The sequence below is a fragment of the Nanorana parkeri genome, unplaced genomic scaffold, assembly GCF_000935625.1.
Source record: "Nanorana parkeri isolate BGI_ZX_2015 unplaced genomic scaffold, ASM93562v1 scaffold1038, whole genome shotgun sequence".
NCBI lineage: Eukaryota > Metazoa > Chordata > Amphibia > Anura > Dicroglossidae > Nanorana > Nanorana parkeri.
In genome coordinates, this window is record NW_017307306.1 from 468605 (window position 1) to 483784 (window position 15180).

The window sequence follows — 15180 nt, forward strand, 5'->3', positions numbered from 1 at the left end:
GGGCCCCCCCCGCTCGCATCTCTATATTCCCTGACTACTCTGCGGAAATACAGCAGCGACGCAGATCCTTCACCGAGATCCGTAGGCGGCTGCGTGAGAAGGGCCTCCAGTATGGCCTTCTATATCCCAGTCGGCTGCGGGTAAGTGATGGGGACACTACCCGCTTCTTTGACACTCCTGCGGCGGCTGCCGCCTAGCTGGATGCGGCCTGAGCGTTCTTCTCTTAATTTTCTTGTTGTTTTAATTTTTTCTTGTTGCTGACATATGGCGTGTCAGCTAGCATCCTTCAGATGTCTCAAGCAATCTTTCCGTGGCTTCAGCACTATCACAGATTGAGCTCGATGACTCCCGAGGCTCGAGGACTGGAAGCAGCTCTTATTGGGACACTACACTGCCCTAGCAGACTGTTTGGTTCTGGTGGTACAATTCGTTTTTTCTGACTGAGTTCACCTTTCTTGGGGATACGAAGCCTCCTGATACGCTTTGCTCTGTGAGCGGGTTTTTGGTTATGTATTGGGTTGGCAGGGTGGGTTCTGGGGAGGGTAGGGGTCTTTTTTTTCCCCTTGGTTAGGTTGTTTTATGGGGTTTTTTGTTTGTACAGGCGATGGGCTCAAGTGCTACGATTCCATATATTACTGTCTGCTATTGCTGGTAGAGATCTTTTTGGGTCTCTGGGGCCTGCTGATGGGGCCCCGGGTTCATTTTATTGGTTGTACCCGTGAATATGCGGAGCGTAGAGGAGATTAAGGTACTGTCCTGGAACATCAGGGGTCTCAACTCAAAATTTAAGCGAGCGCTCATGTTTAAATATGTCAAACAGGTAGGTGGCCAACCATGGTGGTGTGAGGACGTGCAGCCGCGAGCTCTGCTACACCGGGGCTCTCTAAAACTGACTTTTCAGCACAGCAAACTGATTTTTGCCCCCCTATGCCCGACGACAAAGTCTCACCCGGCGCCCCTGTCTGTTCATCTACCCGGGACATCGCCTCCTACTTTACGAGGCATCCAGACGCAGCCGCAGACACATTGGGCCGCAATATGGCGCCGAAGGTCGCCCAGCCACGGAAGGCGGGACCGGATCCCCTACAGCCGCAGACGCCGGCCTCAAGCCTTCGTTCCTCAGCACGCACCGCGGGGATGAGAACACAGGATCTCTCGCAGCCTCTCCACCCCTCTGGGACCCAGGAGCTTTCCTCCACCCTCCTGGACCCTTCGATCCCGCCTGTCTTCCTGGACTCAGAACAATCTGCAGCCACTGAGGTACGTGACCTGTTTGCTGCCTTTCGGGCAGACTTTGATACCTGGGCCACAAGACTGGAGGGGGCTCTGAGGGGAGAGGTGAATGCGCTCAGCCGAAGGGTCACTGCCACAGACTCACGGGTTACAACCCTATCAGACTCAGTGTCAGCCCAGGAGACCCGGTTGGAGAACCTCGAAACAGCTCAGGCAGCCCACCGGTCCCACCTCCAGCAGCTACATCTAAGAGTGGAGGATGGTGAAAACAGGAGTCACCGCCACAACATCCCCCTGAGGGGGATCCCAGAGGCCACCCAGGGCGCTGACTTGCATGCTACGGTGACTGCTATCCTTAACCAGGCGCTTGGCAAACCTCCTACTGATGTCATCGAGCTTGATAGGGTTCACCGGGTCTCGGGCATCGCCATGGGCAACCCTAACAGGACCAGGGATGTTCTCTGTCGGGTACATTTCTACGCCGTTAAGGAAGAGATCCTCCGCGCTGCATGGAGATTGGGCCCGGTGGACTTTGATGGAGCATCCATACAACTTCTCCCGGATCTCTCCCGCATTACCCTGGCTGTGCGCAGAGTGGTGCGGCCGTTGCTAGATGTCATACGCCAAGTTGGGGCCTCCTATCGCTGGGGACACCCTTTCAGCATACAGATCCGTAAGGGCCCTGAATCATTTCATCTACGCTTCCCATCTCACCTCCCGGACCTGTTCGGCTTCCTGGGGTCTGACCCGGTGACTGTCCCTGATTGGCTGGATTTACCATTCTCCGAAGAGGGTACCGTGCTCCAGGAGGCCCTTCCTCAACGACGCAGACGGGCTCGCTCGCGTTCCGCCCGGCGAGGCCCCACCCTGCCGATGCTGGCAGCCCCTTCTTCTAATGAGGGTTGATGCCCGACCAGGGTTGCACTGGTTTTGTATATGGGGTACATGGCCTCGGATCTGAACTGACGTTAACCCTCTGATAATGACCTCCCATTTTCCTCCCTAGGTGCCTGGATGTTATGCCGCCCGCCATGTTATACCTAGGTGTCGTCAGACTGGGGGCCCCAGTAGGCATCTTGCTACCCCCTTGTTTGACCACATCCCCCACATAGGTGACCCATCTCCTGCTGGAGACGGTGTACTCTAGCTTTGCTAGATGGTTTATCTTATATGTAGCGGGTTTTATCCGCCCTTTTCAGTTTAAATTTGTGTTGATTCATCTCTTCCTTGTCAACTTGTCCTTGACACTCTTACTTATCTCCCTTTTTCCTTCTCTCTGCACCCTTACCCACTGAAACCCACACCACCTCGACCTCCCTGGTTCTGATACAACCTGCTACTTATATCTCTGTCCCCTCCCCCTCTTCCCACCTGCCCCCTGCCATGGCCCTGACATCGCCAGCGTTTGAGGAGCTGCGGCTCTGCACATACAATGCCAGAGGTCTCAACATCCCCTCAAAGCGGGGTCAGATAATGTACCACATGCATAAGAACAAAATTAACGTTGTTATGCTTCAGGAGACGCATTTCCAAACTGACCAGGTCCCCTCCTGTGCCAACAGGTATTTCTCCACTTGGTACCATAGTACCAATGCCAACCACAAATCTAGGGGAGTCTCCATTGCCCTCCACAAATCTCTCCCAGCGACGGTGGTGGACCACCGGACGGACCCCTTTGGTAGATACCTTATCTTGAAAGTCTCGCTCTGGGGTAGGATCTTCACCCTCGCCAATCTATACCTCCCCAATACGGGTCAAACTGCAGCCACCATTGAGTACCTGAGGGCTATAGAGGACTTTGCAGAGGGATCACTTTTGGTGGGTGGCGACTTTAACCTGGCTCTAGAACCCAGTTTGGATTCGTCCACGGGTCGATCCGCGGTGTCTTTTCCCAAACTCCGCAGGATTAAACAGCGCCTGAACCAACTTCGCCTCCTGGATGTCTGGCGAGTACTACACCCACGGGCACGCAACTATACTCACTACTCTACACCCCACCACTCCTATAGCAGGTTGGACTATTTTTTTATTTCGCACCACTTACTTGACTGGTACCCGGAGAGTGACATTGGCCCCATGATATGGTCAGACCATGCGGCTGTCACGCTTTCTCTACAGGTAGCCCAGGCCCCGGCCCGAGCGTGGAACTGGTGACTTAATGAGTCCCTACTAAAGGATCCGCAATGTTCCTCTGCTATTTCGGCTGAGATCACCCATTTTCTGGAGGCACATGCCTCAGGTCCTACTCCACTTCCCCTTCAGTGGGAAGCGCTGAAAGCGGTCCCGTCTTATTAGGGAGGCCCTCCAAACCCTGACAGCCCTGGAGACTCAACACAAACATTTGCCCTCACAGGACCTCTTGATGCGTACGTCTCAGGCCAGGCAACACCTCCTTGGGCTCCTTGATCTGTCCGCTCGCAGATATGCTGACAAACTGGCCCTTAGAGCGTATGTCACTAGGAACAAGTGTGGGGGGGCTCTGGCCAAGACCCTGCACCCCAGATCTACCTCCACATATATCCCACACATACATACCGCATCCGGTATCTTAGTGAGCTCACCCTCAGATATCCAACTTGCCTTCACGGACTTCTATAACTCCCTATACAACCTATCGGAACAGAGCACATCTACCCCGGACCGGGCCGCGGAAATGTCGGCCTATGTCCAACGCACGGCCCTCCCGACCCTGGGAGACTCTGATGCTGAGGCGTTGGAGTCACCCTTTACTATGACGGAATTGCTCTCAGTCCTCCAGTCCGCACCCACGGGTAAGAGTCCAGGACCAGATGGGTTTACGGTAAAATTTTACACCTTATTCCGCGATAAGCTGGCCCCCTTCCTTCTGAGGGTGTTCACATCGGTTGCCCTAGGGTCCTCCTTCCCGGCTCAAGCATTGGAGGCCCATATAACATTGATTCCTAAACCAGATAAGGATCATACCCTCTGCACCAATTACAGGCCGATATCACTCCTTAATGTGGATGTGAAACTATTCGCCAAACTTATTGCCAACCGACTAACACCACTACTCCCGAGCGTAATCCACAGGGACCAAGTGGGGTTCATCCAGGGGAGGGAGGCCCGAGATAACACCATTCGGACGCTCCTGTTGATGCATTATGCCAAAACCTCGGGTACGCCACTCTGCCTCTTATCCGTGGACGCGGACAAGGCGTTTGACCGTCTTGACTGGGACTTCCTATGCCTCTCTCTGCTTCAGCTAGGGATTCGACCCGCCATGACGAGGAACATAATGGCCCTGTATTCTAACCCATCAGCTAAAATCCGAGTGAACGGGGCACTCTCCCCGAGCTTCCGGATTTCCAACGGCACTAGGCAGGGCTGCCCATTGTCCCCCCTACTCTATGTCCTCACCATGGAACACCTGGCAGTAGCACTTGGGCAGAATGGTGCTTTCCAGGGTTTGAGGGTGGGGACCCACCAACATAAACTCGCATTATTCGTGGACGACCTGTTACTCTACGTGACCCATCCCCATATAGCCATGCCCACGATACTGCGTGAATTCCAGAACTTTAGCTCCCTGAGTAACTTCCGGGTCAACCTCGCTAAATCAGAAATCCTCAACGTATCCCTGAGGGCAACGGACCTACATCTCCTGACTGACAATTACCCCTTCCGACTATGCTCCACTTCCCTAAAATACCTGGGGATAGCTCTCACAACGGACCAGGGGGATCTGTACTCTGCCAACTTTCGCCCCCCTAATGGACACAGGGTGACAGGAACCACAATTGCTGATGACCCCAAGATTCTGCTGCTGTCCATGATCCCTGGCTCGCTTAAGTTGGCAAAGAGGGGACTCTTGCGCCATTTCCTCACAGCAGCCAGGGTGGTTATACCGCGCCACTGGCGTACTCCGGTGGTCCCCACCCTCGCGGAATGGGTAGTGGAGCTGGACCGTATTGCATATCTGGAAGATCTAATGTCCGGAGAGAACGAAACTGGGGACCGGTATGTCCGCACCTGGTCAGTTTGGATTGATTTTAGAAACTCAAATGGTTTTCAGGCAGCCCTCTCTCCCTGAACCACCTGCAGGGTGACATAGACGCAAGGTGGGAAGGGGGTTAGGAGAGACAATCCCCCCCTGCATCCCCCCCTCCATCCTCTGACTTTCCCTACCTTTCCCTGACCCTCATGCTGTTTTTCTTCTTCTGTCCCACCTGTGCCCATTCTAGCAGCTAGCGATGCACAGCATCTATATGTGTATAACAGCAACTTGCGAAACACAGCGAGCCCGTTTGGGAGGGACACCACCCGAACATATTTGTGCTGCGTACGGTCACTGCTCCAAGTGGCAAGTAGAGACAGATCCCCGACGGGGCTGTACCAGCACAGCTGATCTTGGCAGTATGTTAGGCAATAGACGCCGATCGATGTTGGGCTTCAAATTGTACAATGAAACAATGTTGTGTGCCCTGATGATGTTGCTCTCAGGCTCGCCTGAAGATTCAAGCTATTCTGTATGTTTACTTGTCTCCTTTATATTTTCATTGTTATGGTGAAATGTCTGTTTGCCATTAGGTTTTGTATTGTATTGAAATTTTTAATAAAATCAGATTGGACTAAATATGTCAAACAGCATAACCCCCACATACTATTTTTGCAGGAGACCCATCTGCTGGGCAACAGGATCCTGGCGTTAAGACGCCCTTGGGTGCAGAGGTCGTTTCATGCTACCCACTCCGCATATTCACGGGGTGTATCTGTCCTTATTAATAAGTCTTTACCATGCACCGTGGATGAGGTTCACACAGATCCCAATGGCAAATTTAGAGAACTAGAGGTATCGAATGCCATTCGCTCTTTCCCAAATGGGAAATCACCAGGGCCAGATGGGATCCCTATGGAATTCTACAAGACGCACGCGGACTTACTGGTTCCGCGTTTGTGTGAGATGTACAATACTAGCTTAGAGACCAACCACCTGCCGCCCTCGATGACTGGAGCCCATGTCATCCTGATTCATAAGCCACCTAGAGACCCGACGGATTGTGCCTCCTATCGCCCAATTGCGTTACTTAACTGTGACCTTAAGATATTGACTAAGATTCTTAGTGTACGACTTAACCAACTGACAGACAGTCTGATAGACTCGGACCAAACTGGCTTCATGCCCCGCAGATCCACCAATATTAATTTACGCAGATTATTTACCCACATACATGCATCCCATGTCAGCACCGGGACTCGGGTGGTGGCGTCTCTTGACATAGAAAAAGCCTTTGACACAGTGGAATGGTTCTATCTGTGGGCTGTCCTAGACAAGATGGGGTTCCCCTTGGAGTTCACTCGCTGGATCAGACTGTTATACAAAGATATGCAGGGTGCCCTAGAGGTATTGAATGCATTTTCTGCAGTGTCAGGTCTCAGAGTCAATTGGCATAAATCGGTACTGTTCCCCATAAATGCAGGGGCTAGGTCTGTACCCAGGACGGTTACCCAACTGTCCTTGGTGGACTCCTTCAAATATCTTGGGGTAGTGGTCTCCAGGCTGCCGCAAGAGTACTTAGCGCTGAATCTATTTCCAGTCCTCGGGGACATGAGGCAGCGGCTGAAGGCGTGGGCAAACTTACTTTTATCCCTGCTGGGGAAAATCAACCTAGTAAAGATGAAACTGCTACCTAAACTAACTTATGTCTTTAGGAACTCTCCAGTCTGGATTGCCCGATCTTATTTTTGTCAACTTAACCAACTAGTTTCCTCCTTCCTATGGGGATCTAAGCCCCCACGCTACAAACTTACGACCTTAATGCGCCCTACTGCCCAGGGAGGGCTGGCCCTCCCGGATTTCTATCAATATTTCCTGGCCACGCAACTGGTTACAGCCAACTGGTGGCTCTTGGCAGATGTGAACAACTCCTCTGTCATGCTGGAGGCTGCGATCCTGAACTCGGGAGAGGCTCTGACCAATTTGCTTGGTAGAGGACCACGAGCCCCATACCCCCTCACACCCTCTATGCACACCACTATCAAAGCCTGGCGTATGGGGATATCCAGGTGTGGAAAAGACACCTTGGAGATACCCCCAAAAACCCCATTATGGAACAATCCTCAACTCCCTCACTTTTATTCGATCCCTGATCCCTGTTTCTGGGCCAAACGTAAAATCAAAATAATTGCGGATATAGTAGATGCTAACTCACTACTGCCATTTAATGACCTTGCAGCCAGACACCCCACCCATGGGAAATGCTTCTTCCGGTACATGCAGCTTGCCCATGCCTTCAGAGCTCAGTTTCCTGGGGATAGCATCCAGCTGGGCATGACGCAGCTGGAGTCTGCTGTGCTGTGCTAGGCGAGAGTCCTCCTCAGCCCTCTCCTAGCGCAGCAGTGTGAGTTCTCCCGTCACGCTGCCAGATGTCACTGCAGCAGCCGCGTCATCCCTAAATTTTACCGTTAGGGGTCACCACAACTTGGCAAATGTTACCAAGGGGTCCCGGCCCTAGAGAGGTTGAGAACCACTGTTCTAGAAGGTTAATTGGCTCCTCTCTAAACTGTCCCTGTATATATGCATGTGAGATATGGACCTTGGATTGTAAGCTCCTTGAGGGCAGGGACTGGTGTGAATGTGCTCTATGTAAAGCGCTACATAAATTGCCAGCGCTACATAAATACCTGTAATAAATAAATTGTAACCCTTCTCATCATTATTAGTATCAGACCATGTGACTATTAGGCTATATTCACACCGGAACAGATCTGCAAATGCAGTGCAGTGTGTTTTTGCTGCATTCCAGTGCCTTTTTTTTAGCTTAAAATGGGCTTTCAGGTGCAGTCCAGTGCGTTTGCATGCGTTTCTGAAGTGTTTAAATGGATTCCGGACCAGAGAAAATGAGACAAGCAGTATTTTTTTTGTCTGGACCGGAACGGACTATGCTGGTGTGAACAGGGCCCAGGGATACATTGGGATGCTTTTTTGATCCGGGAACAAACTCTTCTGGTCTGGAGATGGTCCGGACATAGTGTGAACAAGCCCTCAGAGGGAAACAAGTGCAAGGACAATAGTTTGAATGGCATAATTCTTTATATCTTTGCTCTTTATCCCCATTAATAATGTAAATAATCTGAAGTAATATTGTTTCAAAGTAGCATAAATATCCACAAGAAACACTACTGAACAGTCTGTAATAAAGCGTGCACTTCTTGATCACTAGATCACTCCAGTAACTCACCCATATATGACACTTTTAAGGTTTTTTACAGCAGGGATTTCTTTGACAGCATCTAGTGACTCTGGATTGCTGAAACAAAGGAATACATTGAATAAAAATACACTCATGCAGTATTAAAATGGGCATGTTAATATTCTCAAACATTGAAAAACATGCACTAGTAAAAGGATAGCTGTACATTTATATTAACTTTTGCTAAACCCACCCTTTAACACCCCCTAAGTAACACTGTACTAAATTTTCTCCTTCCCAGCAGCTTAGTTACATTAATTGCAGCCTCCTCTGGTGGTTCCAGCATACTGCCAGCAGACCAAAATGTCAGTTTAGGTAGAAGTGATGAACAACAGTTCAATGATAATACTGGCCAAAGTGCACATAAAGTTATCTATGTTAATGGTGCAAGATTATGCACTATGTTATGTTATCTCAGGCACAGTGAACACATGAACAATATTGGTCTCAACAAAGATGACCTCCTGCAACAGCTATGCCAAATAGGCCAATAAATAGTTTATAAAAATACCAATAAAGAAGAATGTCCCAATGTGCAAATTATATAAAAATACCCAAAATAACAACCTAATCAATTATAAATTCATAGCCTATAATAAATAAAGTGCATAATATCCATACAGCTATAACAACATAATCAATCATAAATTCATAGTTAATAATGAAGAATAAGCTATCAATTCATGACTGATTATGTTGTTATATATTGCGTATAAAGGGTATCAATTTTACATAATTTGCCATTGATTATATTGACACTTGTATGGACTATGTGCACTTTATTCATTTGTAGGCTATGTATTTTTGATTGATCATGTTATTATTCATTGCTGGTTAAGGGTATCATTTTTATATTTTGCACATTGATTATTGCACCTGTACTTATTATTATTATTATTGCACTGTATTTATTATAGTTAAAGGAGAACTATGTGGTCAGGGCTTTTCCTCATAGTTCTCCTTAGGGTAACGGGAGGACACAAACTAGTGTCCTCCCGTTATCCTAAGCTCAGTATACCGCGAGCTACAGCTCGCGGTATACTGAGACGCCGCAGCCGGAGCGGATCCCGACATCGATGTCGAGATCCGCCCAGCTGCGTGAGTGACAGCTGGCTCTGCCTATATAGAGGCAGAGCCAGGTGTACCCACCCCCTCCCCCATCCGTTCCGCCAGTCAGCGCTGGCGGATCGGAGCGGGGAGGGGGGAATCTAGCCCCTCCCCTGTCACGGCAGAGAGCCGTGACACGATCGAGAGGTGAGCGAACGCCGGTATATCTTCTCTCACCTCCCGATCTACTGAGCCGACCTGTGACAGTCTCATTGTCACAGGTCGGCTAGAACTATGAGGTGAGTGAAAAGCACTCACCTCATAGTTCTCCTTTAAGCAAACACTGTTAAGGTTTAATTAAGGTTTAATCACAACTATTATGTGTGATTAAAACTGTCCTGCCAGTGGCCAAGTTTACATTGCTTTATCATTTGTTATCTCCTAAGTCTTCAATTAAATTACTTGTCTGTGCTCTGTGTCTCAAAAACATTTCAGCCTTGTTTTTCTAACTGAAAATGTCCTGCTGCTGATCTATTTGACACTGCTGCATAATCTGCAGTATCTTAAAGCGACCTTTACACACAAAAATCAAATTCTACCAATGCATCCATCTATTAATAATAACATAGGCATGACAGATGTAAAATGTGATTTTGAAAAACTTACACTTGCAGATCATTCACTTACTGCTTTGAAATGGCAAAATGACTTCAGTTTGGCAAAGCAATGTATACTGGGATTGCCTTGTCATCAGCAGAACATTGCTGGAAAATCTAATCTGTAATCTCACAAGTTCTCAGAGAAAGGCGTTTTCCTCCCCTGAGATGTGCATGGTCACATTTCCTAGTCACATGTCTAGTCACACGTGCCAGAAATCCAGGAAGTAATAGAAGAGCTAATAATCTGCCCTTAGTAAACATGGCCACTGTCAGAAGACTGGGGAAGAAAAGAGATTCTAAAGGTGTGTTTGTTGTTATTTTAAGGATATGGGTAAAGGTCCGCTTTCATTCTTGTGGTAAAACTCCTGCCTGTACTCTGTTTCTAGCACAGTTTGGCCAATTGTCCCACATTACAACTTTGCACTGCTGTATCATCTGTTGCCCCTGATTCTTAATGACATTTTGGCAGAAATTGCAGACCTAGTACTGCTTGAAGAAAAGGCATGTCTCACTGCTAAATCTACCGTATATACTCGAGTATAAGCCGACCCGAATATAAGCCGAGGGTGGGAAATGAGGAAGCTACTGGTAGATAGATACCAATAAAATTACATTAATATTTATTTAAAAGAAAAATAACCTAGCTCTGTAAGTGGAAAAGGGGGTACAGGGCTACATATCATGTACTACGGATCATTTAACCCATTCATATTAGCAGAGGATAATTGTAAATCTATTGTTCAGTGCACTCTATATGTAGTATATAGTACATGTACATATAGAGTGCCTGCAACAATACATTTACAATGATCCTCTGCTAACATGAATGGGTTAAATGATCCATAGTACAGGGCTACATACAGATCATTTAATACATTCATGTTAGTATAATTGTAAATGTATTGTCTGCACTGTATTAGCAGTATATACTCTATATAGAGTATATACTGCTAATACAGTGCAGACAATACATTTACAATTATACTAACATGAATGTATTAAATGATCTGTATGTAGCCCTGTACTATGGATCATTTAACCCATTCATGTTAGCAGAGGATCATTGTAAATGTATTGTTGCAGGCACTCTATATGTACATGTACTATATACTACATATAGAGTGCACTGAACAATAGATTTACAATTATCCTCTGCTAATATGAATGGGTTAAATGATCCGTAGTACATGATATGTAGCCCTGTACCCCCTTTTCCACTTACAGAGCTAGGTTATTTTTCTTTTAAATAAATATTAATGTAATTTTATTGGTATCTATCTACCAGTAGCTTCCTCATTTCCCACCCTCGGCTTATATTCGGGTCGGCTTATACTCGAGTATATACGGTACCTGAAATTAATCAGATTGGGATGCTGCTGATGTACAGTTTCTAAGCTAAGCTAATTGTAAAAGAAAAAATCAAACCCACAGCCAATTATGCCAGAGTACACTGTCATTGAGTATGTTCTTGAAAACTATAGGTGTTCTGTAACACCAGACATAGCTTTAAAGTATAATTTAAAGTCTGTTTTGTTTTTGCATATATCTACTGCTAGTAATCAGTAGATATATGCCCCAACATAAAAAAAAGTTGGACAACACCAACAAACTTACCTGTGTTAGCACCGCTCGCTCCCGGCAGCAGAAGGGACTGTGGAAAATGAGTGGAAGGAAGAAGCTGTTCGGATCAAGAGGCATCACATAAGGTAAGTCCCTACAGCAGCATTAAAGGGGTGGAGGGGGGGGGGGGGGACTGCCTTTAATGTCACTTTAAAGCATTGCTCAAGCATGTAATTTAAATAGACTACAGTTGGATTTGCTGCTAAATTCTGGTCCTTCCAATTTCAAACAGGATTCACCAAACCGTTGGCAAATTCAGTTGGCAAGTCTTAGCCTGTTACAAGGACAGACTTCATCACACTCCCTCCAGGCTCTTGCTGTTACAAAAAGGAAAAGTAACGAAATAGGAAATACTCAGCTCCACCTAGTGGTCAAAATGTGGTATTGTATTACACTAAACCTGGAAAGAAAATATACTAAGAACGTTTGTTTTTGTCTCTATTTGTACAGAACAAACATTAACAGATATTCACATGGTGAATGACTTTGGAAATGTTTATAAACATACTACATACACTCCATCCTGGACCATGCCCTTGACCTGCTGGGGCTGTCTACTGAGTATTTCCACTTCAGTAATTGTTCTATTATTCCAACTTTTAACTGTAATAATGTCACATACATTCATATGTATAATGCTTTGGTAGTAATTGAAGGAGCTAAGAGTTGCACACAACACTGTATTAATAGTACAAATAACCAATCATGATTTAAGGTTGCTTACTTGATATGGATATGAGGCAAAGTGGTTGATTTTTATATTTTTACAGTAAAATGTATTTATGTGAAGACCTAATTCTTCTGTTGTCTCATATACTGGATTGTTTTGTTTTTTCCTGAGTGTGTATTTGAATCTAGACTGTTGATGCCTTGTAGTTACATGTATTATTTATATTTTGTTTGGATCAGCTGTACGACTTCCTTAATTATCTCCCTCCTCATTGAGGGTCAGGTTCAGACTTAACCTGAATTTGCTATGGATTTTGCATATTCAGCAAACCGTTGAACTAAATGGGGTGTTCGCCAGCCCGATGATCCAGTAGTACGTGCTACATTTACCAGCGGTATTACTACAGCTGGTAAATTTGACAGCTTCCTGCTCTTCACTGGCTGTTAGGAAGACAGCACCCGCCAACGTCCTAGCAATCAGTAACACATCCCCATGAGACTACCCATCTGTCAACTGGGAGATTTCCTGGGAAACAGCTGAATGTAAACAATGTGACAGTAATTCCGGTGACATCAATGACTAAATATCGCCATGGCCATATTTAGTCAATGACATCACCAGTAACCCAGCCCTTTGGTTTATACTACAGCTACCAGCCTGAGGAGCAGTGATTTGTGGCGAGCAGTTGTTGAGTGTGGGCGTGTAGGCGGGGTTTTTTTCCAGGTGGTTGGCGAATGTCGTTCACTGTGATTGATGAAGTTCTGCATCACTAAACAACATAATTGATAATGGATGTGCAGACTTTTTTTGTGTGTTATTAACAGACTTGTCAAAAGTGTGTGTGTCCTTATTTACACTTTAATTTTCTTCTTGTGAATAAGTACCCCTTATTAATTCGGTGGAGAGGGGGCAGATATCTACCCTCTCATCCTCTTGGGGACAGCATGTGGGCAAGTGTCTCTTGTCCTCATCAATATGGAAACAATATGCTTTGCCAGGGGGTCTCCCCAGGTTGAGGGAATGTGGCCTGGTATGGTTCAAGAGGAGGAGTTGCATGCTCGCTCTCCCGATTCCTGGCCAGCCTGATTGCATTCTGGTCTGGTATGGATTTGGGGTTCTATAGTATGAATGGAATCTGGGGCCAATCATGCGGGCCTGGAATAGATGAATGAAAGTGGCTGGGTAATTTACCAGCATTTTAAATAGCATTTTTTTTGTAAATGTCAGTTATGCTGTTGTACGTTGTACATATGTGCCACATTACAGGCAGGTTTCTCATTAAGAATTATTTAACCACTTGCTGTCCGGAACAATTTATTAAAATCTGCACACACATGATACAATCTGAATTTTTGGCTAGAAAACAGCTTCAGATCCCCAAACTTTTTTATATTTTCTGAAAACAGAGGCCGGGTAGAATAAAAAAATGCTAGTTGCGTGCGCCCGTGAAACTGCAACAAACTACAATACCCAAAATTTCCCATAGGCGATGCTTTAAAAGCTTTTACTGCTCATCAGTTTAGTGTAAGCAGTGATTAATGGCCCTAGAATTATTGCTCTCACTCTGATGTTCGCGGCGATTTGTAACATGTGTGGCGCAATTTTTGTTTTTGCCCGTGGGCGTACCCAACGCGTGTTTGCATTTGTACGTAGGGGTGAGGGACTTTAAAAAAAAATTTTTTGCATTTAAAAATAATAATAATTAATATGTTACTTTAATGTTAAATTTTTTTTTTTTTACACTTAAATATTGCTATTACATAGGGGGCTGTATAGCCGCTGGATCGCTTGTATCTAAATAGCAATCACCCGCTGTTTAAAATGATACAGCAGCAGCCGTATGTTTGGTATAACCGCTTCAGGACCAGGACGTTTTAGATGGTGGGCAGTCCTGAAGCGGTTAAACAGCTGCTCCATGTCAGTTTTTATTTTTTCTTTGCATTGGTACATGTCCCTTAGGACATTGTCCAGCTCCCCTTGCCCTTTGTTTGATGTGCGGGGTTCCTATACCTTTTTTTTGGGAAAAAACAAGTCACAGGCAATTGTCATTTACCAGCTGGCAAATTAAATTTTGTTTCATTGTGAAAGTCACTTTTGCTTGTGTACATCCTACAGATACAACACTTCACAGACAGATTTAGGGCACCCCAAGGCATGTTATTTAAAGGAATTGCACATATTTAATGTTGCCATTTATGCATTTTTAAAAGTACTGCTCCCTAGCAAACTATAGGTTTTTTTGCATTGGTACAGGTTTCCCTGACAGTGTCCAGCTCCCCATGCCATTTGTTTGACAGTCTTAGTATTAATTTTAATGATTTGGCTCCCATTGACTTTACTGGGGTTCGGATTAACATTCCAAGGCCCAAGAGGACAAAGAACCAAAGGGTATTTGCCATCCATCTGCTTAAATTACATTATGTATAAAATAAAACTACACTTCCTTATGCGTAGCTCCCAACTTTCTGAGAGGAGAGAGAGGGACACCTTCCAGAAAAATTTATTCAGACAATGGACCCACCCCTGCCACCCCCCAGTTATGTGAAGCCAAAAATTCAGAATAGTCTTTTATCATTATTTTCATTTTCAAAATAGCAATCAACATAATTAAGAAGTAAGATATAGGATTTTAGTGCATAATAACACTTTTAGTAGTTAAATAGAACCTTTTCATAGTTCTCTGCAGTGGCGTAACCAGAGTTATGGGCGCCCGGGGCAGAACATTTTTTTCGCCCCCCCC

General features: G+C 46.0%; 1 protein-coding gene across 1 annotated transcript in view; it reads right to left on the reverse strand.

The window, feature by feature from the left end:
* Window positions 1-15180, reverse strand: part of CIITA (class II major histocompatibility complex transactivator) — a 70574-nt gene that overhangs the window by 44771 nt on the left and 10623 nt on the right. The window contains exon 2 of the mRNA XM_018567376.1: window positions 8433-8501. Within this exon, the coding sequence (XP_018422878.1) occupies window positions 8433-8501 (69 nt within the window). The remainder of the gene's footprint in view (window positions 1-8432; window positions 8502-15180) is intronic.